Source organism: Phaethon aethereus (assembly GCF_964289735.1).
Source record: "Phaethon aethereus genome assembly, chromosome: 3".
NCBI lineage: Eukaryota > Metazoa > Chordata > Aves > Phaethontiformes > Phaethontidae > Phaethon > Phaethon aethereus.
The window spans coordinates 6,732,735-6,760,409 of NC_138576.1; the positions used below are offsets into that span (position 1 = coordinate 6,732,735).

Genomic DNA, 27,675 nt, shown 5'->3' on the forward strand with positions numbered 1-27,675 from the left:
CTCTTCATCCATTTGTTTCATAGACAAGCATCCATATGTACCTCACATCTTACAATTCTCCCTTAATTCAAATACTATCTTCACTCATGCACTTCCTTTTTAATCAGTCTCAGCCTTTCTGTCTCTGCTCCCAAAACTGTTTCCCCATGTCCTTCTTCCCAAATCCTACTTAGTTCTGTCCCATCCTCTTCGTATCTATGCTCCCAAATCCAACCAGAATAAAACCACACTGGTGTTAGAGTAAGAGATATACCTGGACTGTGCTTGAACTTGTCCTCATGTATATTTTTATAATATTTCAATAGTTACTAACCCAGAGGCCTTATCCACTCACCAGCTTTATGTATTTTAGTAGGAGAAGGATATAATTCATTGCTACCATATTTTGTAACATCATACCATGGGCACACCACACCATTTGTACGGTGCACAATCTGTACACCATTTTTTATGAACATGACGATTGCATTAAAAGTGCTTTGTACAAATACAGTTTAAGTCCCTTCCTATACAGGAATAGGTGCACAGACAGGAACCTTTGTACCCATGCAGACAGACAGTACAGTAAAAGTAGCACAGCAGAAATACACCTGATTTATAGTAGAAGGTTAAGAGCTGTGAAAACCAGATTTATGGCCTTCATGAAACAGTCATGCTGAAACACATTGGGATTTTACTTACATTGGTCATAGGTGCAGAAGAACAAACCCAAATATGTCAAATGTGACAAGTAGGATGTGGATCTCCACTTTGCAAACTGTCTGGAAGAAACAGATAAGTCACTTTTAATTCTGATTACTACACTTCCATGTTTAGCTATCACAGCTCTTTCTATGTTTATTTCCTGGTTTTAATTTATCCATTAAATTCTTTCTTTTCCTACATAGGGGTAAAGTGCTGAGAGAGATAAAGGCCTTGTAATATTGGAGTATATTTTCATTATACACACAGCCTGAGTAGTAAGTTTAAAGTGATCTGTGTATACAGGTAAAACAAGCCCTCAACCCTCTGTGAAGACATTCATTAAAGGCTTTTGGGTTTGTTTTGGACATTTTGTTTGCTGTTATTTAGCTTCTGCTTCTGGGGCACTATTTGGTGAAGGACACAAGACACTACTGCAAGGCACTATTGTGAGGAGGACACAACCAGTGCGATGGTGTGATGGTCACTAACAAGCTTTCCTCAGACTAGGTCCTAGTCCTGGGCAGATAATAGTTAATGGTCTTTCCAGTGTAAACTAACAGAGTGACCACTGATGGAAGCAGGTGAGAGGACCGGGGCGCTGTGGCTGCCTTTCTCTGGCAGCGCACAGCCCTCCCAGACCCCGCTGCTGTGTTTCCATTGCATCTCAAGTCTGCACTCCCTCCCTGCATATGCAGCCTTTGATCAAACTGGCTTTGGACAGAAACCAGAAAATGCTGTCTCACTGAAAACTGAAATAAATAAATAGGAGGGGTCGTCTCTGCTGGAGCTGTCTCCCTCAGGATTTGGGGATATAAAAACTCCAGCTGTTTGATGGACCTCCAAGAGCACTGGCCCTTCTCTGCTCCACAAATCACAGAGCTGTCCACGCAAGCATCTGTCTCCAGGTCAGGCTCATTTCAAAGATCCTGTGGGAAGAGAAAATTCTTTCTCACCACCATCCCCAAATCAGTCTGGTTTAAAAAAAGAACTTATTTCGCCAGACTAAAAATGACTACGGAGAGCTGCTGTCTCCATAGGATGCTGCAATGTTATGGGGTTTATTTTAAGGAGGGATCAAGTTGTTTTCCACTTCCTAAAGCATCGTTATAGAGAAGACAGAGTGAGACTGTCTCCAGAGGTGTACATCTAAGGGATGAGAGGCAATGGACATAAGATGCAACATGGGAAATTCTGACTGAATATAAGGAAAAAATGTTCACGAAGTGGTTAAGCACCGGAGCAGGCGGTGGCTGTGAAATCCCCATCCTTGGAGTTTTTCAGAAGGTGACCAAACAAGACCCTGGGCAAGCTGATGTAACTCTGAAGCAACTCCTGTTCTGAGCAGAGGATTGTACTATATGACCTCTAGAGGTCCTCTCCAAACTAATTTACGAATCGATGATATAGAGGCTGATATCTAGTGGCACAAGCTGACCCAAGCACAGAGAATAGCTATGGAGGGGGGCAAAAAAGTGATAACAGCAGATTGCATAAACTGTCTAAAATAAGGCTGTGAACCACTCGTACCCTCAGTGCGGCCAGGCATGTTTGCATTAAATTGCAATATGCCTTCTTCCCATTTTAATCAGGATTTTGTTGGTAATTTGTTTTATCACTGCATGAATTGTAATGAATTCTAACCCAAAGGAAAGATCCAATTTAATACTGATTACTGGTGACTGATGAGATAAATTCATCTGATTTTAGTTGAATATTTCACCTGCAATGCTCCCTTCATTTGTCTGTTGACACAGACAAATGAAGGTCACAATTATTGTGACCAGGACTGCACACCAAAATGTCAGGCAGTCAGACAAGGGTGTGGGGAGGTGTTCTGGGGTAAATTTCTGTGACCTAAAAAATCCTCGGATTCCCAGCATGAGGATTAGTGATTAATGGCTAATGATTAACTTAGTGATTCAGCTTAGCCTTAATGATAAATGAAAAGCTTCTCTTGAACAGCTCATGCCTTATCATTTTTTTCATGATGAGAACCTAAATTTGTCTACATTAATTTAAGAGAAATTAGGACGGGCTCACAACTAACAGGGCTTCAGCATTCAGCCAGGAAAAGCTTTAAACTTTTCATATATGGGGCTTTGGGCAGAGATTGGCTTGTCTTCCCAGGTTTGCATACTCCTTGCTCAAACTGCATTGCCTCTGTGCCTAATCCCCAGGAGACGTGAATTGCTACAAGCACTCCAGCTCGGCATGCAGCTTTCCTTCAGCCAGATTTGGATCAGTTCTCTGTCTCGGATGCCTACACAGCTGTTTGACATGGGGACACAATTTGGGGCTCCCGAGGCACTGCTGTCAATGACAGCACCCCATAAAGCAAACAGACCCCACATGTGTTCTCATAGTCCTAAGGTCTCATTAATGATACCTTTTTTTAATGTAGATAATAGGCAAAATTGTGCTTGTGACTGTACCTGTGCTGCCGGTTTCCTGGCAGAGGGTAGCGTTGGTGACAGACTACATTTCCCAGGAGCCTGTTGCGCAGGAGTCTCTTGTGTCACTGCACAAGGACCTTGCAGCTCTGTGGGAAGCACTGGGGCTGCTGCGGTTCCTGGTGCTGGCGCTGGAGAAACATGACCTTCAGCAATTTGTCTCCTAAACGATCCAGAACAGAGCTGAGATAGGGTCTGCTTTTGCTCCAGACCCTCGCAGGGTGGCTGGTTAGCCTTCTTTCATGTTAGACGCTAGATGTCACCTGCAGAAGAAGAGAAGAGCTTACCTCTTCCAGAGAGATGGCCCCGAGCCAGCAAATTCGCTCTGTCAGCCTCTGCAGCGGCTGTGGCAGAACTAGGTACAACTCACCGTGATTTTCTGAGAGGGAAGGGGGTCAAAATTTACTTACGGGGGGCAGGGGGAACTTCCGTCCCCAGAAGCCTCGTTTCTTGGTGTTCGCTCTTGGCTTTTCCGCTCCAGCAAATCTGTTCGTTCCACTCTGCTTGTCATGACTTTTCAATAATTTCAGCCTCACAAGTGTTTTATGCCACCTGACTGTGGCTGGAGGGAGGGTTCTATCTTTGCCTCTGAAACTGAAGGGCTGCAGTCATTAACACAGAGCAGTTGTGACTAATTTAAGCTTTGCGCTTGCTGGATTTCTTGCCTAAGTTAGTAGCAAGGGGCTGACTTCTTCAGGAATTTGCTTTTCATAGTTAATGCAGGTTAATCAAAGAAAAATTGAATCTTACGTTTCTGGTTACAACAGAGATGTCTGTAAAAATGGAGTATAATAAACTGCTTCCTGAAATGCGGGCAAGAAGCACCCTGGCACCCGCATAGCACTACTTTGTGAACAGTAACTTATTTGGAATATTTCGCTGCATAGTCTATATAATTTCTACAAGCTCTTACAGGCAAATCTGTTGCACTGCTCTAATTATTTGTAACTTCTCAATCTTTGCTAATCTTTAAACATGAATACCAAACTTAACGCACAAATAGTGTGTACATCTGCTGAGGCTTTGAACGGTGACTGTGTTCCCCTAGTACCTCCAAGTCCTGCTCTGGAAGGACCCTGTAGCATGGTGTGTCGCAGAGGTATCAAACCAAGGACAACCCCTGCTCCTGGGCATTTGCCACCTGAAACAGGCTGGGAAGGTCCATCACCCAGTGAGACACTCCTGGCCTGGAACTGAAATTATGGGCAGCAAATATGTACCCACGCTGTTCCAGGAGCAGCCCTGGGAAGCTGAGATCGAGTTGGACCACTTTCCCTGGCCACCAGTTATTTCAGTGAGAGAAGTAACAGGTTAAACATGACTTTTGTGTCTGCATCAGAGAAGCAGCATGTTTTAGGGTGGTTCATATGATAGATGCTAACCTGCATGTGTGTCTGCATTACAATGGCCACTGTGGGGTTGTTCCTGACTGTAACATGTGCTGCCACTTCCCTGGACAGAATCGGAGAGGCCACACGCTCCACAAGAGATTTGACTGATCTTTATTCAGGGGGAGTAACTGGAACAGGATTTTTAATCCAGAGTCTCTTGGAAAGTATGCGTATTGCATAACAAATCTGCAAAAGAAACAAGGGAGAAAGACTTGGTGTTTGACTGCAATGTATTTTGGTTACTCATGCCCAGAGCCACCTTTTAACAGATCTGGACGTGAATCTGCTGTTCTCCACGAATTGCCTGCATCCCCGCTGGGTATGGTCCCTGCTGCCCTGCCTGCTGGTGCTTGCACAGCACCCTTGGCCGCCTGGCGGAGGGGATTGTGGTGCAGATGTTACCAGCATGGTAGGTCTCCCCACAGCTGCATCCGTAGTCACGTTTGTTCCCTGATTTTTCTTTTCAGTGACATTTCCCTTGGATCTCACAAAAACTCGACTGCAGGTCCAAGGCGAAGCTGCAGTTCATCACAGTGGAGCTGTCGCTGGCCAGGCAGTCCCTTACCGTGGCATGCTGCGCACTGCAGCTGGCATCGTGCAAGAGGAGGGCTTACGAAAGCTCTGGCAAGGAGCCACGCCAGCTGTCTACCGCCACATAGGTGATTATCTGCTCATGACGGGACAAGTTTGGGTCTTGCCTTCTGTGGCCAACAGCCTTTTGGTGTGAGCTTGCCATACCTTTTTGTATTTTAAATATATCTGCGAGGATTTCTTCAGTCTATCCTGCAATCTCACTTTGAAATATATGGGATTCTGGCTGAATATCCTCTCTTCCCTCTCTTGCCTGTTCCTTCACAACCTTAATCTGGCTTCTGGGAAAGCAAAATACAACTTCCCTGTCATCTTTGCAGGAAGGCCTTCAGCACAAGCAGGCACTTAAGAGTCCTCAGAACAATAAACATATTTTATTTGAGGGAAGTGGGGACAGGCTGGGAAAAAAAGATAAGGTTGCAAGCCCTAGGATGAAGAAATGCATTAGTGGTTTGGCCACAGGTAACAGCCTTCTGTGTTTTATTTGGAAATACGGTGACAGCAACAAACCTCAAAAGCACTTGTGGGAGTTTTTGTGCTTAGCACCAGCTGAGAGGGAGGCAACGTGGTTGCATCTCCTTAGCGTGTGGGCATAAGCCGTGCTGCCTCCTGGCAAACGTATGGCTCAGCCAGAGAGACTCTCTGATGCTAAAAAATTCTGGCTCTAGCACTGCTACCAGGCAGCGCCCTCACTTTCCCCATTTTCATCACAAATGTGAGAGCAGTGACCAGCTGACCCAGGCAAGCTCTGGAGAGTTTTACAAACCAATCTCTTGACCTCTCTCTCACAGTGTGACCTCCAGAAATGGCAGACCCAAGAATCATCTCCTCCTTTTGTTTTCTACAGTGTACTCTGGCGTTCGGATGGTTGCGTACGAACATCTCCGTGACTCCGTGCTTGGCAGGTCTGAGGATGAAAGCTTTCCTTTCTGGTAATGTTGCATATTTGTGCTTTTGCCTGTTTGGGTATTGTCCTTACTGTAGGAGTCCTGAAGCCCTAAAAGCTGTCTTTTCCTCATAGCTTGCCTACCCTAAAGAGGGTAAATATAAAGTAGGGGTTTAAGCACTGATACAGACTTTCTGGTTTTAGTTTCAGGGCAGTATCTTTTCACTCAGCTGGGAACAGGACTAAGAAATATTGAAATAAGCTTCTGAGAGGCTTAGCTACGACCATGATTACTTTAATAAGGATGCTCTACTAAAGTGAGGGAGAAACATGATAAACCGCATTGATAGGAGCAGCTGTCCTGGGCTGGCAGGAATTAGCCTGGATGACAGTGGAGGCAGGACAGCTTTCCCATGACTCAAGGTCTGTGATGTAGTGGCAGCTCTTTTATTTCCGTGTGGGCTGGGGGATGTTGGGAAGTGCAGGTGTGTCATGGCTGACCATACAGCTGGGCTGTTGGAGAAGCTGTGAGCTATTGCACAAACCTGACACCAGCATGAGTAACCGTGGCTAATGCTACAGCAGAGGTTCAGCTGAGCCAAGCTGGACTGGCAGTTTGTGCTCTGCTCAGCTCCAAGGTCACCCAGGACCTCAATTAGCTCCACCATGAAGCTATGCTTTGTTACTTTGGTCAAGCATTGGAACGGGCTGTCCGGGGAGGTGGTGGAGTCACCATCACTGGAAGCGTTCAAAAAACGTGTGGACGTGGCACTTCAGGACATGGTTTAGGGGGCTTGGTGGTGTTGGGTTGATGGTTGGACTTGATGATCTTGAAGGTCTTTTCCAACCTTAATGATTCTGTGATTCTGTGAAGTGTGAGGACACATTTCCAAAGGTACTATGGACGTGGCAAATATCCTCTGGAGCTTTGCAGAAAAGAAGTGAGGAGTGGTACATCTCAGATTGCCAGCTGTTGGAGGGGTGGGTCCTGTTACATGTTGTCCAGCAGCAGTATGGCAACACTTCACTGTTTTGCTGCTCGCCATACTGCCTGGGTAAGAAATTATATGCTATTGGATTATTAATGGGGACTGTAAGAACAGGCAGGTTTGCTGATACTGGTCATGTATTTTAGCCCAAGAAATGGAAATTTCCTGGCTACTGAAGAGGCAGACTGTGAAGGAAAAGACACTATTTTGTTCCTGTGCGTATGGCAGATGTCAGCCTAAGTTAAATCTGTGCATCCTTCCCTAGGAGGCAAATGATCCCTATAAACAGCAAACCCAAAGTGTTTTGGAAGTTGAATTCAGCAACAGTTAAATCTCACTCAGTCCCTTTTTTGACAACGCAAGCAGTATATAGCCACAGAATTAATACTTAGCCTGTGGGGAATGAAGCAGATTTCTGTGTAAATTTTGCAAAATTTGGTAATTTCTGATTGTCAAATTCTGATTGTTAAAATGTCAGTAATGTACTTTTATAATCATATACAATATCATATCCAACCAAGTATTTTACTCCAAAATCAAATCTTGGGTCCAAAATGTAACTATTTCTAGGATGGGATTTATAAAATCTAATACAAAATATTTGTCATGCCTGACACTATGGGAAGAGGGAACTAGGGATAATACTGAAATTTCTGGTTCTACTAAAATTAGTCGAACCAAAAAATTAACGCAACTCATCTAGTAGCAATGGAATATAAACAAAAGTTTTACATATCAGCAAGCAGTTTAAAGTTTTAGATTGACATTCAGTTATTATAATATATGGAGCACCATCCCTTACCTGTGTACCTTGCCATCCTCCCTGTAAACCTTACACGGGGACGATAATGTAACCTGGAGAGGAAGCAGAGCATCTTGGTTATCTATAATAACTAGATTTTTTTTCCCCAGGTAAGTTTTTTAATGCTTACTTAAAATTGACATAAGTATTACTGACTACCTTAACTACCTGCAGTCACCACAGTTACTACCTTAACTTTGGCTGTTAGTATAAGGAATAACCATTTACACTTGTTTCACCTGGGTCGTGCTGCTGAACTCTTCAGCTCAAGCACTGCAATTTGTGAAGATTTTCAGTGTATTCTGGAGCACATTTTTTTTCCCGTTTGGCAGGAAAGCTGTAGTCGGAGGCATGTCTGCAGGTGCCATTGGACAGTTTTTTGCCAGCCCGACTGACTTGGTGAAGGTGCAGATGCAGATGGAAGGAAAAAGGAAGCTGGAAGGAAAGCCGTTACGGTCAGTTCCTCTCGAAGCTGGTGGTTTTTCCTGTTAATGATTACTCTTTGGCCCAGGGTGTCATTGTGTCTGTTTTCTGCCACCCCCTCTCCCCAGCTGCTGGGAGCCCTTTCGGGGGAAGAGCAGTGCCTGGGAGGCACGCAATGGCTCTGAGCGCTCCGGGCAGTGGAGAGGGTGGAAGATCCAAGGCTTCCTCCATATTCCATTTATACTCGCCTTCCTTATTCTGATGTATGGGTCCCAGAGACCACAAACCATCACGCATCCTACATGTGCAGCATGTCCATGCCAGCACTCTGCCAGGGGAGGGAAGGATGCTTTCTGAAGAAGGGAAGCTGGAAGAAAGAATGGGGGAAATGGCTCATACAGGATGCACAGGCATAGGGAATGGCTGGGTCGCCTGCAGACAGCAGGGCTCAAGACCCTCCTGCAGATACCAGGACACACGGCTCGTTGCATCCAGAACTGCTGGCATCGTTTGGTGTCTTGTACATTTAGTATTGCAACCCAGCTGTGGGATCAAAGGGTTGTCTGTCGTTAGCGACCAGATTGCTGCTTAGCAGGGAAATCGGTATGTTTGGTAAAATACTGCGGTATGAAAGTCAAAGATGGATCCAGAAATGGATCCAAAAAATGGATCTGGAGGGTCAGATCCTTGCAGGTATAAATCATGGTTCCTGTGTGAGGACCTAGCAAAGCAAAGGGCTGGAATATGCAAAGATTTCTCCATCGCTGGGCTCTCTACCTACTAGCCGCCTATTTATTTCAGGTTTCGAGGAGTGCACCATGCATTTATGAAGATCCTGTCCGAAGGAGGAATACGGGGGCTTTGGGCTGGATGGGTGCCAAATGTCCAGAGAGCTGCCCTGGTGAACATGGGAGGTAAATTTCATAAATTGGTCTGCAGCGCTTAAGGCCGCATGTAAGCTTTAAGAAAGGAGACATCAGCTACTCCCCTGGTCTTTGTCTCTTGGTTATCTACACTGGTGACCTGTTTGAAGCGCACTGCAGGTGACTTCTGCCTTGAGCATTTTGTTCTTGTCAAAATCAAGTTGCTTAAAAATCACTGTTTGTGCCTGAGTCTGAGGGATGGTGAGCTGGGAACTGAGGGGGTCCCGCAGAGAGCAGAGCAGGGACATCGCCAGCCACAACCCAGCCCCCTGATGCCTAAGCAAGCCCCTAAGAATGGGGCAGAAGACAACAAAGGAAGTCAGCTTTCACCAAGGTCCAGATCCTCAAGAAAGTGTGTAGTGATGAGGCAGGTCTGAGGTCAAGCCAGCATCAGGGCTGGTGAGGGTCAGAGTCAGCCCAGTGATCACTGGCAGGTCCGTGGTGATAAAACAGGTCCAAGGTTGAGCTAGAGAGACAGTCCATGGGTCAGTATCCAGATCAACAAGGTCCACAGCCCAGACACGGTGTGATGGAGCTGCAGACAAGTACACCTACAGTGTAGCCCAGGGAGGTACTGTGGGTTATAGGGTGAAATGGTGGCCTGAATGCTTGGCTGATCCAAGAAGCACTCACACTTCCCACATATAGATAGAGCTTTCCTGTGTCTCTGCAAAACTGCTAGGATATGTTGGATGGTCTTTGCTCTCCTTCCTCAGGTTCTGTTTGTAAAGTAAGCAGGGAGATGTCTTTGGCAGTGAAAGACACTGCCTGCCGAGTTCCCACCATAAATACTTGCTCTGTGCTTGGCACATATTATAGCATTGCCTTGGCAATTTTTTTCTTTTGGACACTTGATTTTCTTTGGCATGATGGCTACTAATTTGTAGGTCATTCAGCACAGGGTTATGTTAGCAGCATGATCAAAAAATATCTTTGAAGGTAGAAAATGAGAGGTGGTGCAAGCTTACACCTTGCTAAGCAGCAGCAAAGGAATCACTGGATGGATAATGTTTGCAGCAGGAGCTGTTAAATGAGTGGTATAGAATGACTGTTAATTAAGGTATGTCTCCATATACAACATTAATGTGCAGTCTGGCATGTAAACTTAAACAAGCAAACTCTTTTACAAGTGGAAAATGATCTCCGCTGGGTACATTTGGGCTGTAAATCACTGCAAAGAGGTGGGAGGGTCATCCTGGTTAGTAGGCTGAGCTCTTAAGTTTTTGGGTCAGGACACTGGAAATGTAACCCAGATCTGCTGTTAACTTTCAGATCCCTGCCTTTCATTCAGATCCCCAGATGCCATAACTCATGTCTGCTTTCAGATAAACATGATAGAACTTCCATAACATCATCTACTTTTTCTGTCTAATGTTTCTAACAGTTTTATAACATTTGCACAGACATGGGAGAGGTAGAACTGTTCTTATTGTGACACTTCTGAGTTTGGTTAATGAGTGATTTTGCAGGATTTTCCATTCGGGATGCATTTTATCATTTTTAGGGTAAATCAGAGAAGACACTAGCGAAAGGGACCATGCCTAATGACAGGACTTAGATGCCACAACCGTCTTCAGAAACTGGGGGCAGAATGCTAGCTGTGCCAATGGAAGGAGCTGCACTGCAAATTTAGGTCTTGCCAAGCCTCCATCCTATGTCAGTAATGAAACAACATTTACTTCTGACAATGATGATTTTTCTCATTATCCTCTTTGCAGACCTGACCACTTATGACTCAGTGAAACACTTTTTGCTTCTGAACACACCGCTTGCGGACAACAGCGTGACTCACGGTATTTCCAGGTGCCGTATTCCCCAATTACCCCTTTTCTGCTGCGCACCATTTCCAGCCTCGCTGTCTGGATCTGCATGACCTCTCTGGGCCAGCAGAAGCCCCTAGTCTTTGGCCATGATACTGCTGCTAAAATGCTTTTTTTTTTTGGCCCGAGAGGATGTCATCGTACAAAAGACACAAGAGAAAGGATGCAACCATTGCTACAAAACTGCCCTCACTAGAAGTGCCTTGCTGATGCATTTAAACACCTTTGCTCTCATCTGTGAGAACACAGGAATTTTCACTTTTCTAGAATTGCTACTATTTTATCCAATTTAGTTTTAATTTTAGCAAAGAGTAAGGATGAGCAACATAACCCCTGCAGAACAACCTCTTTCACTTAAATTATAAAGAAATATGCTTTATATAAACAATATCATCAATTGCCTATTGTGGGTCCTTTATCCCTGCCTCAGAACTGCACACAGAGGTGAGGGCAGCTGACGCTGGGAGGACACCTGAGCAAGCCTTCTCCCAAATCAAGTTTATGTTATGAGGTATAACTCATGATTTTATGATAACTGTTTTAATATCCCTATTATTAGAACTGGAATCATGATGCTTAAATCATCATGCTAAATCTTAGTTTCTTCTTTTAAGTATCTGTTGCTGTTGACAGTTGCTGTTCTGGCCTGGTAGCCGCTGTTCTGGGAACTCCTGCTGACGTGGTCAAAACCCGGATAATGAACCAGCCGAGAGATAAGCAGGGAAGGTACAGACACTTCGCAGACTGACTTTTCAGTAGAAAATTGAAACCCTGAGTCTCACCGATTTCACTGGGAGTGAAGTGCTAGGTTTCTAATTTGCTCTTCATCTTCTTATAAGGAAGAAATTTTTCACAATGAGGATGGTGAAACCCTGGCCCAGGTTACCCAGAGAGGTGGTAGATGCCCCATCCCTGGAAACATTGGAGGTCAGGTTGGTTGGGGCTCTGAGCAACCTGATCTAGTTGAAAATGTCTCTGCTCATTGGGACCTTTAAAGATCCCTTCCAACCCAAACTATTCTATGATTTTATGATCTTTTTGATGATCATTTTACTGATTTAGTAAGTGTCTGAGGGGCATTGTTGTGATGGCCACCCTGTTAGTCCAGTAGGTTTCCGTTCTGATTAGACTCCAGTAAGCTTCCAAAAGAGCTCTTCCTTGAACAAAATTATCAGATACAGGTTATTTTTCAGTGGGGATGTTTTTTTTTTTAAATTGTGTCTTTGTAATCCTAACGCTATTTCTTCTTCTTGCACATTGCTAGAGGTCTGCTGTATAAGTCTTCCATGGACTGCTTGATTCAAACTGTGCAGGGTGAAGGGTTTATGTCTCTATACAAAGGCTTTATACCAACCTGGATGCGAATGGTAAGTACGTTTTGACTGTCTTTACAAGACAGTTGAACAATGTGGAATTAAAATGTAAGGAGTTCTTTCTGTGTCAACACTTTTTCAAAACTGTTTATGTCTCTCTATTTGTTTTAACAGCAGTTAGCATAATTGGATGCCGTGTCACTTCCCCCACACTACCTCTTGCACCTCTTTAATTGGAGAATGCTGTCCTGCTTAATTGCCAGTGATTTTCCTTGCTCTTTTTATAATTTCAGGCTCCCTCCTTTCTCCCTCCCTCCAAATCTCCATTGTTCCTTTCTTACTCCCAACCCTAGACTCACTTTGCACCCCTTGTACTGTCATTCCTCCTTCTCCCTGATACAAGAATTGCTTTATTACTCCTCCATCCTGGGTCTCTCTTTTGCGCCTCTGTATTCAGGCTGGCGGCTGTCTCCTGCATACTGCTGGGCCGTTAAATCTACATCCATACAATTAAGCCAAGCAGCATAGGGAGCTGTTGTAGCTCCTATTCCCAGCTGGAGCCTGGGAACTGGAACTCAGCGATCTATACTGTTATTTTGGGCTAGGGACAATCCCCAATAGCAAATTCAGATGTGACTACCTTTTTTTTTTTTTTTTAGTCTATAAGAGTTTAACAGTATGGCTACGTCTACACTCTGCCAGCTGGCTTCAAGGTCTTTACACTATTTAAATTACCAGATTGAGCACTATGATCGAAGGCAAAACCCTTCCTTCTCTAATTTAACAGCACAACAGTGTCCAGCAGCCTCTGTAAGAGCAATTACAGGAAGGTTCTGCTCAGTCCTCTGAGCCAGAGCACATTCAGTATCGACGGGGTCTTTGCAAGTTTACTACTCGCAACTTCCATGGAACATATGCCAATTTAGATTTCCTAAAGGCTTGTAATTTTGGGAATGTTTAATGGGTGTTTCAGAGGAGCAGCAAAAGGTATTTCCTAGGCACAAGTAGCCTTTTGCCAAATACCAATCTATTGCTCTAACAAAAAAAGCCAACAAACAAGCCAACAAAAAATCTCAACTAAATGGGTGCAGGATACAAATTTTATGCAAGGAAAACCATATAATCCCTTTAAAAATTTTTTTTAAATCATTCAGCCTGAAGTAGCCCCCCAGCATGAAACATTTCACGTCAAACACTTATGTGTTTGCAAGCTGAAAAACAAAGTTTTAGGTCTCTTGTGAAGGACTGGGTAGCCCTAACCATATGCAACACTACGATTTTTGTATGAAAGACATAATATGAGATTGAGTTTAAGAATATGATTTTTAAGAGGAGACAGTTTAATCTAGTGTGGTTTTTTAATTGGGTCACTTCTGTTTTAAGCCTCTAACTTCAGTGTTTGCTTTCACAGGCTCCTTGGTCACTGGTATTCTGGCTTACGTATGAACAAATCAGAAGGATCTGTGGAGTTAGTTCTTTTTAAAATCGTGAAACCACTTCAATATTCACAAAACAAAGAAAAATTGGAAAGATGAATTCTCATTCCACAAGGCATCCCGACCCTACAGGAAACTAACTCATTTAGGAGATTGGCAGTAGGATCACACGGATAGGTTGCTGCTCCAAATCCAGTCCTTACTGGTTAGGAGTAGCCATGACTTAAGGATACTGTTTGCTTGTCAGACTGCTATATGAAATTTGAAATCATCCACAAGATAAAATTGTCACAATAATACTTCAACTGGCAGCCAGCATCAGCTTTCTGAAATAGTAAACAGAGGTAAAAAAAAAAAATCTACCAAGCATGTAGAATATAATACTGTTTGCTTGTTTGATAATAGAGATGGTTCCTATTGTTAAGGACAAAAGCAGGTTGAACAATGCAGCACTGAACATCTTCTATGGCTAAGCAGTCTATAAAATTATTTAGGAATTTTTGTTATAACATTTGCACATACATAAAGAACTACCTCTCGTTAGTTTGATGCTTCAGCAAACCAAGCCTGTAGTGCTAGTAACTTAAAAAGATTAAAGCAGTTTACCGGATTTCAAATTTGCTTTACACAAAAGGTGGAAGGGGTTGTGTTCCTCTTACTTCACAGAGACAGCCTGACCTCTTCACTCAGCCATTTGAGTAACATCCATGACTGAAATGCAATTCTCTACCTGGGAAATCAAAAGCCTAGTTCACTCTGTCCCTCTTGACGGACTAATAATACACATACTGTCCGTAGGACTGAACTGAACTGCTTGTTCTTTGAGAGCCTCAGTGCTGACACAGCAAACTGGGTCATTAAGGTACCACTTTTCCATGGAAATACACACTCTGCCCATTTTAAACCTGGGTGGAAATATAATGTTCTCTTCAAAAACACAAAATGTTTAAATATGAGTGATTTTTTTTTTTTAAACTTAAAGCTTTCCAGATTTCATAGGAAGGGGGACTGCTGCTGTTTGTCACTAGGCTTATCTTTGGCAATTAGATAGCAAAAATGCAGTATAAAAGCAATCATAATGTGGATGGAACAAAGGTGGCCTTGATTTAGCAGTAATTAGTAGTGAAATGACTGTACAAGACTTAGTTCTCTGAGTACATACTCAGGATTTCTTCTAGACTGGTCTTTGCAACTAGTATCTTCAATGTGCCAATTTCTGATTAAATACACTTTGGGTGTCGGCTTGGCTTGCACTTGTACTTTTTTTTTTTGTATTATAGATCTGTCATGGCTGCATGCATTTGGGTGTGTGATTCCAGCTTGGAAAAAAATCATCCTTATTAGAGGGTCAAAAGTTTTTGTTTGAATAAATATTGTTATTTTTCTAGTTGTCAGCCTGAGAAACTAATCTGAGATCTTTCCTTCTTGCACACCATCACCAGCAATTATAAACCAGCAGTCAAAGCTGCTGCTTCGGTTACATCCCGAGTGGTGCTGCCTGCAATCCCGTTACTCAGATCACCTGGATGTTGGATATGCAGAAGTACCTGATCTATTGAGATAGAAAAAGTAATTTTATAAGTCTTGTAGTGAAAAACTGTTTTAATAAAGCTCTTTTTTTTTTGAGCGTGAAACACTCAAGAGATTCACAACAGTGCCAATTCCTAGTATTTTGTACTGAAAAACAAATAAATAATTTGAGTAGCAAAACTTGCCACTTTCTGCATTACTACTTAGTGTTTTGTAATTCCAAATTTTTCAAGCAGAAGTTTCTATCCTGTGAAGCACTTGGCCACGCTTATTTAGACTTACCAACTTCAGTTTCAGAAACCAAGAATTAGCCCAAGGATGGCACTGAGTTTCCTGGGCTGGACTCTCCTGTGGTCTAAGAAAAAGGCTCACTGAAGTCCTGGGTCTTCCTCTTCCTCACACCTCCACCTCTGACCATTGTCCCTAAAGGCTGGAAAGCAGCCCCATCAAAACCTCAGAGGTCTGCCTGGGAAAAGGGGGGCGAAAACAGGGAGGAATCACATGCTTGCAGAGCTGAACAGATGAAATGGAGCAGAGTGGCAGTGCTGGAAGGGGCCACCAAATAGAGCACCCGCATTTGCCGTTTCCCGAAGCCCTGAGAGGCGGTTCTTGCCTGCAGCCTCCCCATGCATAGGCAGACTGCACCGGACGCTGCCGTCCCTCAGCCTGCTGTCACCCTCCCCGTGCTGCAGACGGCTGAGCCAGCCAGGACTTGGCATTGGCAGGTGTCCCACGCCACGGGTTGCCTCAGACGGAAGGTGCAGATCGGATGGTGACAGGCGGCGGGCGGCCTCTACCTCAGGCGCTGAAGAAGTCAGAGGCGGGCTTGTGGCAGGGCCTCACTGCCGGTGGAGGGGCGGCCCTGCACGCCCAGCCCGCACCTCAGGCGCCCCTGCCCCGCTGGGAAGTTGGCCGCGGCGAGGCTGGGCAGAGCCGTGGGGCCGAGACCGCCCCTGCTCCACGCCCAGCCGCGGCTGCCGGCGGCGGGCAGCCTCGCCGCCCGTCCGGTCCCTCATGGACCGCCACCGCCAGAGCGCCCCACCCCGCCCTCACACCGCCGCCTCACGCTGGCCAATAGCCGCCAAGCCCCGCACGCACGCCCCGCGCGGGGTGCCCGCTCTGACCAATGAAAGCTAAGCGGGCTCGGAGGACCCTCCCCTCATGCCCGTCCACGTCCGTGCCGCTGCCACAAAAGCCGGCGTGGCGCGCTCCACGTTGGGCGAGGACAGCTCCAACGGGCGCTGGGCTGAGCTGAGCTCTGCGGCTCCAGCGCGCCGCGGCAATAAACCCCCCTCTTTGTGGCGCCTCCGAGCAGTTCCGTGTAGCAGGAGCGGCTCGATGTATTAGCCCGCTCCGCCCCTCCTTGTTCCCCTTCCCTCACCCCCCCCCCCGCCGCGGGGATCAAAATGGACTCGACCACTCGGGTCCCCGCGGGTCACGTGGGCAGCGCGTGCCTTACAAGACCGGGGAGGGGCGGCCATTTGGCCTCGTGTGGGCGGTGAAGGCTGCGGCGGCAGCAGTGAAGGCGGCCGCGGGGTGAGCTTAGCTCCGGGCCAGGGATGCTCAGCCCCGGCGCCAGCGTGGCCCTGCGGGTCTGCGCGGTGGGCCTGCGCCCCGAGGTGCCTGTTGTGTGGCTGTGGGGGCTGCTGGGTGAGCGCAGTGCTGACTATGTCCATCTCCGTCGTGAGATCCAGGCAGCGGCAGGGCCGCGCCTGGCGGCCACCCCGCATCCTGCTGGGCTGGTGGCTGGTGCAGCTGAGCTGTGCGTTGGAGACCTGGGCCTGGTGGAGGTGGTCGGGCTCTGGCACCGCTGCTGCGTGGTGAGTCGCCGCGGCCAGGACTACCGCGTGTTCCTGCTTGATGAGGGGTGCACAGTCGTCACGTCTGCCTATTATCTGGCACGGGGCTGCAAGGAGCTCTTCCACCTGCCCCCTGAGGTGCTGGGCTGTATTGTGGCTGATGTCATGCCCTGTGGAGGCCCCAGGGTGGCAGCCTGTGGGGATGCGCCAGTCTCCACCTGGACAGTGGAGGCTATGGAGTTCCTCAGCTACCTGCATGGCAAAGAGGTGTCTGGCCTGGTGCAGGAGGTGGTGACACCACAGCTCATAGTGCTTCAGCTGCCCCAGCTGGTGGCCCAGATGCAGCACCTGGGCCTGGCCAGGCAGGTCACTCCCAGTTGGTTCTACCAGGTGCTTAGGCGCTGCCTAACTTACAGCCGCTTAAGGAACCAGCTCAAGCTGCAGCCTCCAGCATGTTCCCTTGTATCTTCTGCAGTGGCACAGCTTTTCCATGTTTTGCTCTCATATCAGCCTGTGTCACCTGCCTTGGATTATTTCTACCCACAGCTTCAGTTGGGTCTGACAGAGCCTGTCCTAGTGACCCATGTCTCTGACCCACACCTCATCTACTGCCAGCTGCAGAGCCTGTCCCAGGAGATCCGTTGCCTTTCTGATACCATGCGCCACACTTATGACCGGTGGGAGCAGCGCTTGTTACCCAAAGTGGGCTCGCCCTGTGCTGCCCGTGGTGTAGATGGCCAGTGGTACCGTGCACTCCTGCTGGAGTTCATTGCTGGGGAGCAGGAGCAGCAAGTGGCTCTGGTGATCTTTGTGGACTATGGTAGGAAGGAGACTGTGACCAGAGCTAACCTGCGCCATTTGCCTGTTGAGTGTTTTCGCATGCCAGTTGTGACCTACTCCTGTGCTCTTCAGGGTATTTCAGATGGGGGTTGTGGCTGGTCCCCATCCCAGATTGACAAGCTGAAAGCATTGGTGCTAGGCAAAGGAGTGCGTGCTCACATCAAAGCCTTTAACTCCTTTGAGCATCTCTATTATGTGAGCCTGTATGGGGAAAATGGCATCAACTTGAACCATCTTTTTGGGGTGCAAGCTTGCTGCCTGGTCAGTAGCCGTACACAGGTCAGCCAAACTGAGGTGCGGGAAGTGGAAGTATCAACAGCTGAAGAACTGGAATTGCCACCAGGAGCACCTCCTGTTGCTTTAACGCACAGAGATACGGTCTCCGTTCCTGTAGTTGGTGCACATCTGAAGTTGGGTGCATTCTACGATGCGCAGGTCTCCTACCTCCGAGACCCATCTGAGTTCTGGCTGCAGCTCCATGAGCATCGCCGGCTATTCAGGCAGCTGAGGCAGAGCATGTGGAATTTTTACTCCCATGCCACGAAGCTGGATGGTGCTGGGTGGGACCTACAGCCTGGATGTCTTTGTTGTGCCAGTGGGAAAGAAGGTGTCTTTTATCGAGCAGTGATCACCAGGGTACTGGACAGTGGGGTAGAAATACACCTGGTGGACAGAGGCAATACAGAAACGGTAGATCAGTGTGCGGTAAGGGAGCTGCTCCCTCGGTTCAGGGAACTACCTGCTTTAGCTCTGAAGTGTTGTTTGGCAGATGTCTCTCCTCTGAGAGGGAGTTGGAGTGAATCATCTGTGTCCGCCTTCAGAGAGATTGTACTAAACAAGGGACTAAAGGTTCATTTTTTGAGTGCGCGGGGTGACAAATATGTGGTTGAAATTTTTGACCAGTCCCAATTAGGAGAGACAAGTATAAGTAAACTCATGGCCCAGGGAGGGTATGCTGAATACCAGAGGTGTGAAATACCTGAAACTCTCCAGAAATCATCTGATAAGGCTGTAAGCCAGGCTTCTTCCCCAGCATGTGCTGGGGAGGAAAAACAAATAAATGCAGAAAAGAGGCTCAGAGAAGAACCTGATCTAAAGAGCAATGATAGAGCACTTAATCCTTACATGTCTGTGATCATTCGAGGGCGCCCTGTTGCAGCCATTCATAATTCGAAAAGTAGTGAATCTCTTCCTGCTCAGAAGTATGAGGGCAAAGAAAACCTGCCCATCTTTTGGAGACAGAATTATGTGGAAATGAGGCCAAATTCCTCATGTGGAGGTCAGTTGGAAGTGGGAAGTACGGTTAATGTAGTGGTGTCATATGTTGAAAATCCTAGTTATTTTTGGTGTCAGTTAAGTAGAAATTGTCATGACCTTAAGGTATTAATGGCTGAAATTCAGGAGTATTGTAAAAATTCATCCCCTCCACATGTCTGGCCAAATTGTGTATGTTTAGCCCAGTACTCGGAGGATGAAAAATGGTACAGAGCTTTAATAGTTAGTCAAGTTCCTTCTGCAGAAAAAGTAGAAGTCATATATGTTGACTATGGCAACAGAGAGCTGGTCTCTCTAACGAACCTCCGCTCAACTAACGAATGCTTTCTTAGGTTAGAGGCTCAGGCTTTCAGGTGCAGCCTTTACAACTTAATCCAACCAAATGGTCAGGATCCTTTTGTTTGGGATGAAGCAGCGATTCAGGCTTTTCAGGAGTTTGTGGATACTTCATCATCTTACTTTGAACTGAAGTGTACGATATTTGCTTTGGCTTCGATAAACAATAAGGAACTATTTAACATTGTAGATTTAATGACACCTTTTCAGAGTGCTTGCCAGTTTCTGACTGACAGAGGTGTGGCCAGACCTGTATCTCCTCAAAAGCCTCTGGTATCCTCAGTTCAGCTTCATTCTTACTATTATTCTATGCACGGTATCAAAATTGGGAGTGAGGAAGACATTTTTATTACACATGTTGAGGATCCATGGACATTTTACTGCCAACTTGAAAGATGCGCAGATGTCTTGGCACAGCTTACTGATAACATTGGTCGCATAAGTGAAACAATGACCAGCGTAGAAACCTTGCAGAAGTCTGGGAGCTTGTGTCTAGCAAAGTATACCGACAATCACTGGTACAGGGGAGTAATAATGAAAACAAAACCTAATACAGAAGTCTTCTTTGTGGATTTTGGGAACACAGAGACAATAAAGAAAGATCATCTGCTTCCTTTACCCAGTGATGCTTTTGATATTTTGCTTTTGCCAATGCAGGCCATAAAGTGTTCCTTATCTGATATATCTAATGTTCCCAAAGAAGCTACAACATGGTTTAAAGAAGCCGTCCTAGAAAGGCAATTAAAAGCGATAGTAGTAGCAAAGGAATCTGATGGTAAACTGTTGATTGAGTTGTTTGATGGTAATATTCAAATTAATGCAAAACTGAAGGAGGAGTTAAGCTTAATAAACAATACAGGACTGTGTAGGAAAGTAGAAGATGAAACATCGTGCTCTAGAAATACAGATGTGAATGAGAGGAATCAGACTGCAGAGTCCCCTTTAAATGCAGGTATGCCTCCTGAAAGACAAAAATGCAGATCTTCGCCTGCTGCGAAGGGAGACCTGGCAGCTGGATTACTAGAACCTGATGAAATGCCTGGCAGTAAGAAGGATGCTTTTTTGTTAAATAAAGCAGGGGAAGAGTCTCTTATCTCTGTCCAGATGGATGCACAGTCAGATATTAAATCTGATGCTGAAGGCAGGTGTATAAGGCTTAAAAATGTACCTGATCTACTGCAGCAGAAGGTAGTGCCAGCTCTTAAAGTGTCAGTGTATGTGTCTCATGTAAATGATCTGTTGGATTTTTATGTTCAACTAGAAAGTGATGAGGCTCAGCTTAACAGCATTTCAGAAAGCTTAAACAGTAGGACACAAGCAAAGAACCCTTGTGGACAACCCTTCCAAGCAGGAGACTTAATCAGTGCTGTTTATTCAGAAGATAGCATGTGGTATCGAGCTGTAGTAAAAGAGAAGACTTCGGACAATTTGATAATGATACAATATATTGATTATGGTAATACTTCGGTAATTAATGTCGATCAAGCACACAGACTCCCTGAAGATTTGTCATCTATTCCAGCAATAAGCATTCACTGCTTCCTAGGTGGAGTTAAATGCAAAAAAAATTCAGACTGGGCAGAGAAAGCAGTGCTTTACTTCACCAGGAGAACAAGTGAAGTTCTGCTAATGTGTGAATTTGTAGAGAAGGTTGAGGATAAATGGGAAGTTATTCTCAGTGACTGTCAAGGTATAATAACAGTGGATTTAGCCGATGAGAATCTTGCAAGTAGGGAAGAATCTTGTTCAACAGAAAAACTTGATAGCGAGAACAGTGACATGGTAACGGTGTGTGAGCCTTTGCCACCTCAGGCACACAATGAAATTTCTAGTGTAAGTGATGGGAAATCATTTATCTGGAAGTTTCCAGAGGCAGGTCAGACTGTAAAAATTTACGTCACAGTAGTAAATGGTCCAGAATATTTTTGGAGTTGCAGTGCTGATACAGAAGACATGAACTACATAGAGGAAAAAATAGAGGAAGCTGAAAACCTTGGACTAAACTCTTTGAATGATTGCAGATCTTGTATTAAAAGCAGTGATATTTGTCTAGCAAAATATAGTCAAGATGGAAAGTTCTACAGAGCTAAAATCAGCAGCATAAAAGGTGACAACATAGTTGTTAGACATGTGGATTACGGAAGTGAGGAAGCTGTTAGCTTTGAGATGGTCAGACAAATTCCACGTGAATTGCTCACAATACCTAATCAAGCATTTCCTTGCTGTCTGTCAGGTTTCAATTCCTCAGAGGGCTCATGGCTTAGCGAAGCAAAGGAGAAGTTTTATGATATGACCAAAGACATCTTATTGGAAGCTGAAATAATAGAAACTCAGGAAGATAAAGCTTCTGAAGTCCTTCTGTCTGTTGTCAAGCTGGAAGCTTCTGGCAAGAGTATTAATGAAGAGATGAAGTCTTTTTGGAAGGCTAATAAAGGAACTGGTGACAACACTTTCTCAAACCTTGAGAACCCTTTAAAGAAAAACAGATGTTCAAACAATACTGGTCTTTGTCTTGGAAGAGAAACTATTGCTGTTTGTGGATTAGCTCAAGAAAAAAGTGAAAATGCTTTACTTTGTTCTGAACCTTTCCTGGGTGTAACATCTGGGTGCTCAAATACTGTAGAAGCAAATGTGTCAGTGGGAGCTGCTGAGTATATGTGTGGGAGGGCTGATGATGAATGTGAAGCAGCTGAGCATCAAAGCAACTTTGATAAAGAGATACCTTTAGCTGAAGGAGAGGGCAATAACAATGTATTACTAGAACCAACAGGAAGCTGCAGTCTTCATATTTTGGAGAGTGAAACAAAAGCTGCAGAACAAGAGCTGTGTGAAGTACCGTTTCGAGATGATGCTGAGCTGAAAGCAGAGCTGACAGGCAGTGCTTCAGCAGCTGGTCTCTTCCTAGGAAACAAACCAGAACCACTGCAAAGGTTGCCAATGCTCCAGGTACAGTCGTCCTCAAGTGATAAAACAGGGGCATTGGTAGAACTGGATCAATTGCAAATGCAGTCTCCGTATGATGATCTAAAAGAGTTCATACGGGAGCTAGAGGGACTTTCAGTACAGACCTGCTTTGGTGAAGAAACAAAGGAAGCTCTGGAAACAGTCTCACTTGAAATGCAGGCTGCTTTGGGCAGTGAAGCAAGAGAGAAAATGTTGGGACAAGAATCGTTTGAGCTGCCAGTTATGAGTGAGGAGACGGGGGAGTTGGCAGCTCTGAAATTCCTTGAAATCTTCCCATCACTTAATGAGAGAGAGAACTTGGTGCCTTCAGTTAGCAATGGACAGAAGACAGTAGAGCTGATTCTGTCTGATGTTCAGCTTGCTTTGGGAGAGAAGGCAAAGAAACTGGAATTGAATTTATCTGGAGTTCATAAAGCAGAAGCTGTACCAGAAGATTGGATGCAAGTAGAACCTCCTCCCCTAAGGCTGTCTTCATCTGGTGGTAGACCTGAGAAACAGCTGGACCTGAAGACCCATGACATGCTGTCAATGCTGGGTGCTGAGATTGAGCAGCTTCTGGAACTGGTGCTTCCTGATGTGCAGCCATCTCGGGAAGATGGGAGGGAGGACTTGTTTGGGTTGGAACATGCTGCACGGCAAAGTTCTGCAAATAGTGGGAGTCAGTTTTCATTTCTTACAAAAGACTTAATGAATCAGAGGCCTGTTTGCACTGTGAAGTCATGTGACTGCAAAGTTGAGAAACGTCAGGAGTGGCAGAAGAAGAAAGATGACCGTTATGTGGAAGAATGGATGAAACAAGACATGGCTGACTCATTTAAAGAATGTGGAAATACACGTGTGCAGTCTTCAGACTGTAAACCTGAGGATGAAGAAGTAGGAAAAAAGCAAAACAAGAACTTGGATCACTGCAGTGCAGGTAATGTATCTGATTTTAAGGAGTTACATAATGTTGTGCACACTCAAGCATGAGAATAGCTTTCTTGTAGAAACCTAATTTTTATTCCCTAATAAGTTAACTAATGTTAACACTAACATAGTATGCTTTGATGGGTTATGGACATCAAACTAAGTGTAGTATCTCATGGACAATGTGACAGTCTTAACAGCAACTGATCTTACTTTGAGAGGTTAATGATTTTATGATTGGAAATCTATTTCTGAATGTGAAATGCGTTTTCAAGACAGTTCATGATGACAGATTTTTTTAACTTTCAAATACTTCTTACGTAGAAGTACTTCGGGGGGTTATGGGAGGAGGGCTGTGAGGCATTTGAGTTTTTTTGAGGGGTTGTGTTTGTGTGTTTTTCCCTCCTACATTGATATGTGATCATGTTTTGTAGAACACAGTGAGTATACTTGTAATCTGAAGGGCTTTGCTGTTGGTTCCAAATGTGTGGTGTGGACCTCTCTGAAATGGTGCGAGGCTCGCATTTTGGAGGTATCTGAAAAAGGTACCAGGGTAAGTATGGTTTGAATACTCTTCCTGCACTCTTTAAGATCCGGTCCTTCTTTGGTCGTCTTCAAAAAATTTGACTATTTTACAGAAGCCTATTACAGAACTTAAAACTTAGTGTTGCAAAGGCTAATTCTGGACTTACAGACTACATAGAAACAGCAGTGTCTGAAACCAAGTGGATGCTATGTGTCAGTACTTGATACTCGCTTGACATCGTATTCCCCTGCATTGACTGGGAAGACTGAAGGATCTGGCACCAGTTTGAGATATACGGTCATATGTGCAGTTCTGTCTGGCCTGCAAGTTAATGTTCTGTTATGGAGTTGTGTTACCATTAAATGCTCTTGAAACTTGGCATCATTTTACTGATGTTTTGAGACATTAGTGTTACGGTAGAAACTTGAGAGGAAACTTAAATCATACTGTACTTAAAAATGAATACACAACTGTTTCTACTTCAGTGAAATAGGTGTCTTTGAATTAGTGGTTTGTGGGAGTTAACTTTAACATTTGATTGTAATGTAATGGGCTGCTTTGTTCTACTGTCATTTAAGCTTTGGGATAAATGAGAAGCCTTTCTCCAGTTCATGAGGAGTGTGTGTATGTACACATATGCATGGATATTACATTTACATAGAAGGGCCTTTAAGTTGTAACTCAAGATTGCAAATCCAAAAGATCATTTTGTAAAAGTAACTTTTTTGAAGATTGAGTGCCTGAAATTATGGAAGCCAACTCTTTTGCTAGTAGACCCCTTTGGTATCTAAAGCTAACCTCAGCTGTATTCAGATGAGTGTCAGTGTCAAGTAGGCAGTGATACCCCTATTCACCAGTTTCCCACTGGTTCTGATATAGTAGGTGTTTTCCAGCCTTCCTCTCATGCCATACTGGGGTTAGAAGCCTAGGAGAGCCTTAAGCAGATTCAGTAGTGATATTCAGCTTTATTAGAGGTTAACTTGCTCTTCCTTGGAAGATCTAGACTGAAAGCCTTCTCAAAGGCAGGGAGTCCTCGTTGTATTTTCCTACTAATATGTCTTACTTGCTGAGTGTATTCTCAGGATCCACTGCTGTGCTAGATACGATTTGGGTCTTTCTGTACAGGTCTTGAATCTCTCCAGTGGCAATGAGGAGATTGTGGATCCTGAGAATGTCTGGAACGGTATTCCTGACTGGGCTTGCAGACCATCTGAGGTATGGTGGTGTGGTAGGGGACTGGGGAAGATTTTTAGAAAGGACACTCATGAGTTTAGTTGTGATTGTTTCTGTGTCATCATGAGAATGGAAAGGCAAAGTAACATTAGTCTAAATCTGTGCATTCATGCCAACTGCTAGAAGCACGTTATTTTTAAGATGTTATATTGTCCTTCCTTCTCTAATAGATTATATAAATCTCTATGGAGACTATTGAAATTTGTATAAAACCATCATACAACTGATATAATTTCTGTAAAGTATTTATATAGCTTTATATAAACTGTCAGCCATTTGACCTGAGGACTGTGAATTCAGTCAGGGAATAGATTAATGAAAACAGCTCGAAGGAAGAAATGTTACTGGAAGACTACTGTTAATCAAAAACTGTAGAACAGTGCTGATATGTAGTTTTTGACAGGTCATGCTAGTAAAGCATGTAAGTAACTGGTAAATCATGAAAAATACTTGTATTACAAAGTAACCGGAAAATGATAGATTTTCACCAGTATTGTTCATGAAATACTAGTGAATAAAAAACCCTCATATTTGGAAACCAAAATTCAGGTCATCAGCCATGCTACTGATGATAACAGAATGAATTTCCAGTTTATTCTTCACATGCAGTTCTTGCATCAAAGCGAAAAGTGGGCAGAAGACTTCTGTAGTGAGTTATAAAGGGGGAAAAGCAGTAATAATGAGTCCAGCAGTGCTAATGTAAAAAGTTAGTTCTCCATTGAGATGCTTTCTTTAATACTAGACTATCTTGGCAGTAGTGCCAGCTTCCTAACAGAATCCCATTTTGTTTAGGCAATAACCTCTACAAGAGAAAACTTGCAGTCCTTACCAGAATCGTCCTTACTTCAAGGTAAGATAACCTTAAACCTCCCAAAGAGGTTGTGTACTTGGTGTTTTGATGCTTTCCAATTTTCTAGAAAATGCTTTGTTTTAGAAAATACAGTTGAAACACTTTTTTTGAGCTTGCGTGTTTACTCTAATACTGTTGTAATTTTCTTAGTAGCATTTGCTTATATACTGTCAGTTTAATGGTGAATACATGCAATGAAAGCTGCTACTCTGTCTTTATTAGAAATTAATTTAGTATTTATTCAACCTAGTGCTAGTGGATTGAGCCTCTTGTACCACCCCAGCTTGTCCATCTAAATTACAGACTTTTTTGGTAGGGTTTTGAGAATTGGCCACCAGCATGCTACTCTTGCTCACATTTCTGAGGCAAGGTGAGTGACTGCCAGGCAGACTCTACTAAGCATTTTAGTTTGTGATTTGAATGCCTCAATCCCTTAGTAGAACTTGGTCTATAAATCTAAGCCCATAATAATAGCATCTTAGTTGTTGTAAGGATAGTTTGTGAATAGTGCATGTGCATCTTTATTGCTACTTACAATTTGAGGCGTTACTGGTGACCACCTTTTCTGTCTACCAAAGAAAATAGTACAGGTTCTTTCTGATTATAGACTATTTCTATAATCTGTGGAATCACAGAGCAGTTCTGGTTGAAAGGGACCTTTGGAGGTGCTCAAAGCAGGGTCAGCTAGGCTGGGTTGCTCGGGACCTTCCTTTCAGGTCTGATATCTATTCAAGGACGGAGACTCCAAGAACCTCTCTGGGAAACTTCTTCCTGTGTTTGACCAGTGGTTGCCTGATGGATACTGAACTAAGTTTAAGCAGAGATAGCATCTGTGTTTTCAGTGACTGAATTGGTAATTGTATTTCAGTGCAACTGTACTGAAAGCTGACTGGTTTACGGGTAATAAATAATGAAGCCTGCAACAGAGATCTAGTTATCTGTTGGGCAAAAAAGTACTTGATTAAAATGTTGAACTGGTGAGTTTACAAATCCTCCCCCAGTTGCATCAATTCAAATGCAGGATTATTCTTGATCTTGCTATTTCTGGTTTTGATAATACTTTTACAGTTTTTACCACTTCATTTTCCCCCCCCCCCCCCTTTGGTTGCTAATTATTATTGTCCAAATTTGCCCACTGTCTGTGTTCTTGAATACTTTGAATGCTTTGCATCATATTAGCATATGTACCCTCTCAGCAACAGCGCAGAAAACATGAGCTAAGATCATGCAACCATGTGGCACAGAACTGGACCTTGCTGCACACGTGGGCTGCGGCCTGAAAAGGCAGTTTGAGTAGAAGGTACCTGATCCACAGAGTGGAAAAACTCCTGCAGTGGCTTATGCTAAGCCCACTGAGGGACGGAGTGGCCGGAACTCATAACTGAAATCTGGGAGCGCTGCTTGTTTCATCTCCTTGGTCAGCTCTGTTTCAACTCCTTATCCTGTTACCATAACTGTGGATAAGTTAGTCTTTTAATACAGTCCAACATGTTGATGACATTTAGTCTGAAGCCTTGCAGAGCTATGACTTTAGATATTAATGCATTTATGCAAGTTACTATAAACATCTTGATGGGTGTAATCTGTTTTTATTCCCTGTAGAAAAGCAAACTGGCTGCAGTTCAGATTTAGCTGAAGATCCTTATGTCCTCCAACATTCATGAAACCAAGTGTCATGTTCACCACACGAAGCTGAACAAGTACCTTG

The 27,675-nt window shown here is 44.4% G+C and overlaps 2 protein-coding genes across 2 annotated transcripts; both read left to right on the forward strand.

Moving 5' to 3' along the window:
* Nucleotides 1–3,390: 3,390 nt before the first annotated feature.
* On the forward strand, nt 3,391–14,066 carry SLC25A27 (solute carrier family 25 member 27; the record flags this gene model as incomplete). The annotated part of the gene is made up of 9 exons (XM_081997441.1): nt 3,391–3,493; nt 4,993–5,184; nt 5,964–6,048; nt 8,126–8,248; nt 9,018–9,130; nt 10,858–10,942; nt 11,593–11,685; nt 12,224–12,326; nt 13,684–14,066. The coding sequence occupies 9 exons, from the start codon at nt 3,391–3,393 to the stop codon at nt 13,753–13,755; spliced, it is 969 nt and encodes a 322-aa protein (XP_081853567.1). The 3' UTR covers nt 13,756–14,066.
* A 1,753-nt stretch (nt 14,067–15,819) lies between these two features.
* Nucleotides 15,820–27,631, forward strand: TDRD6 (tudor domain containing 6; the record flags this gene model as incomplete). Its single annotated transcript, XM_081997628.1, has 5 exons — nt 15,820–23,368; nt 23,793–23,911; nt 25,010–25,099; nt 25,910–25,967; nt 27,570–27,631. Exons 1-5 carry the CDS (start codon nt 16,798–16,800, stop codon nt 27,629–27,631), a joined length of 6,900 nt encoding a protein of 2,299 aa, XP_081853754.1. The 5' UTR covers nt 15,820–16,797.
* Nucleotides 27,632–27,675: the final 44 nt, after the last annotated feature.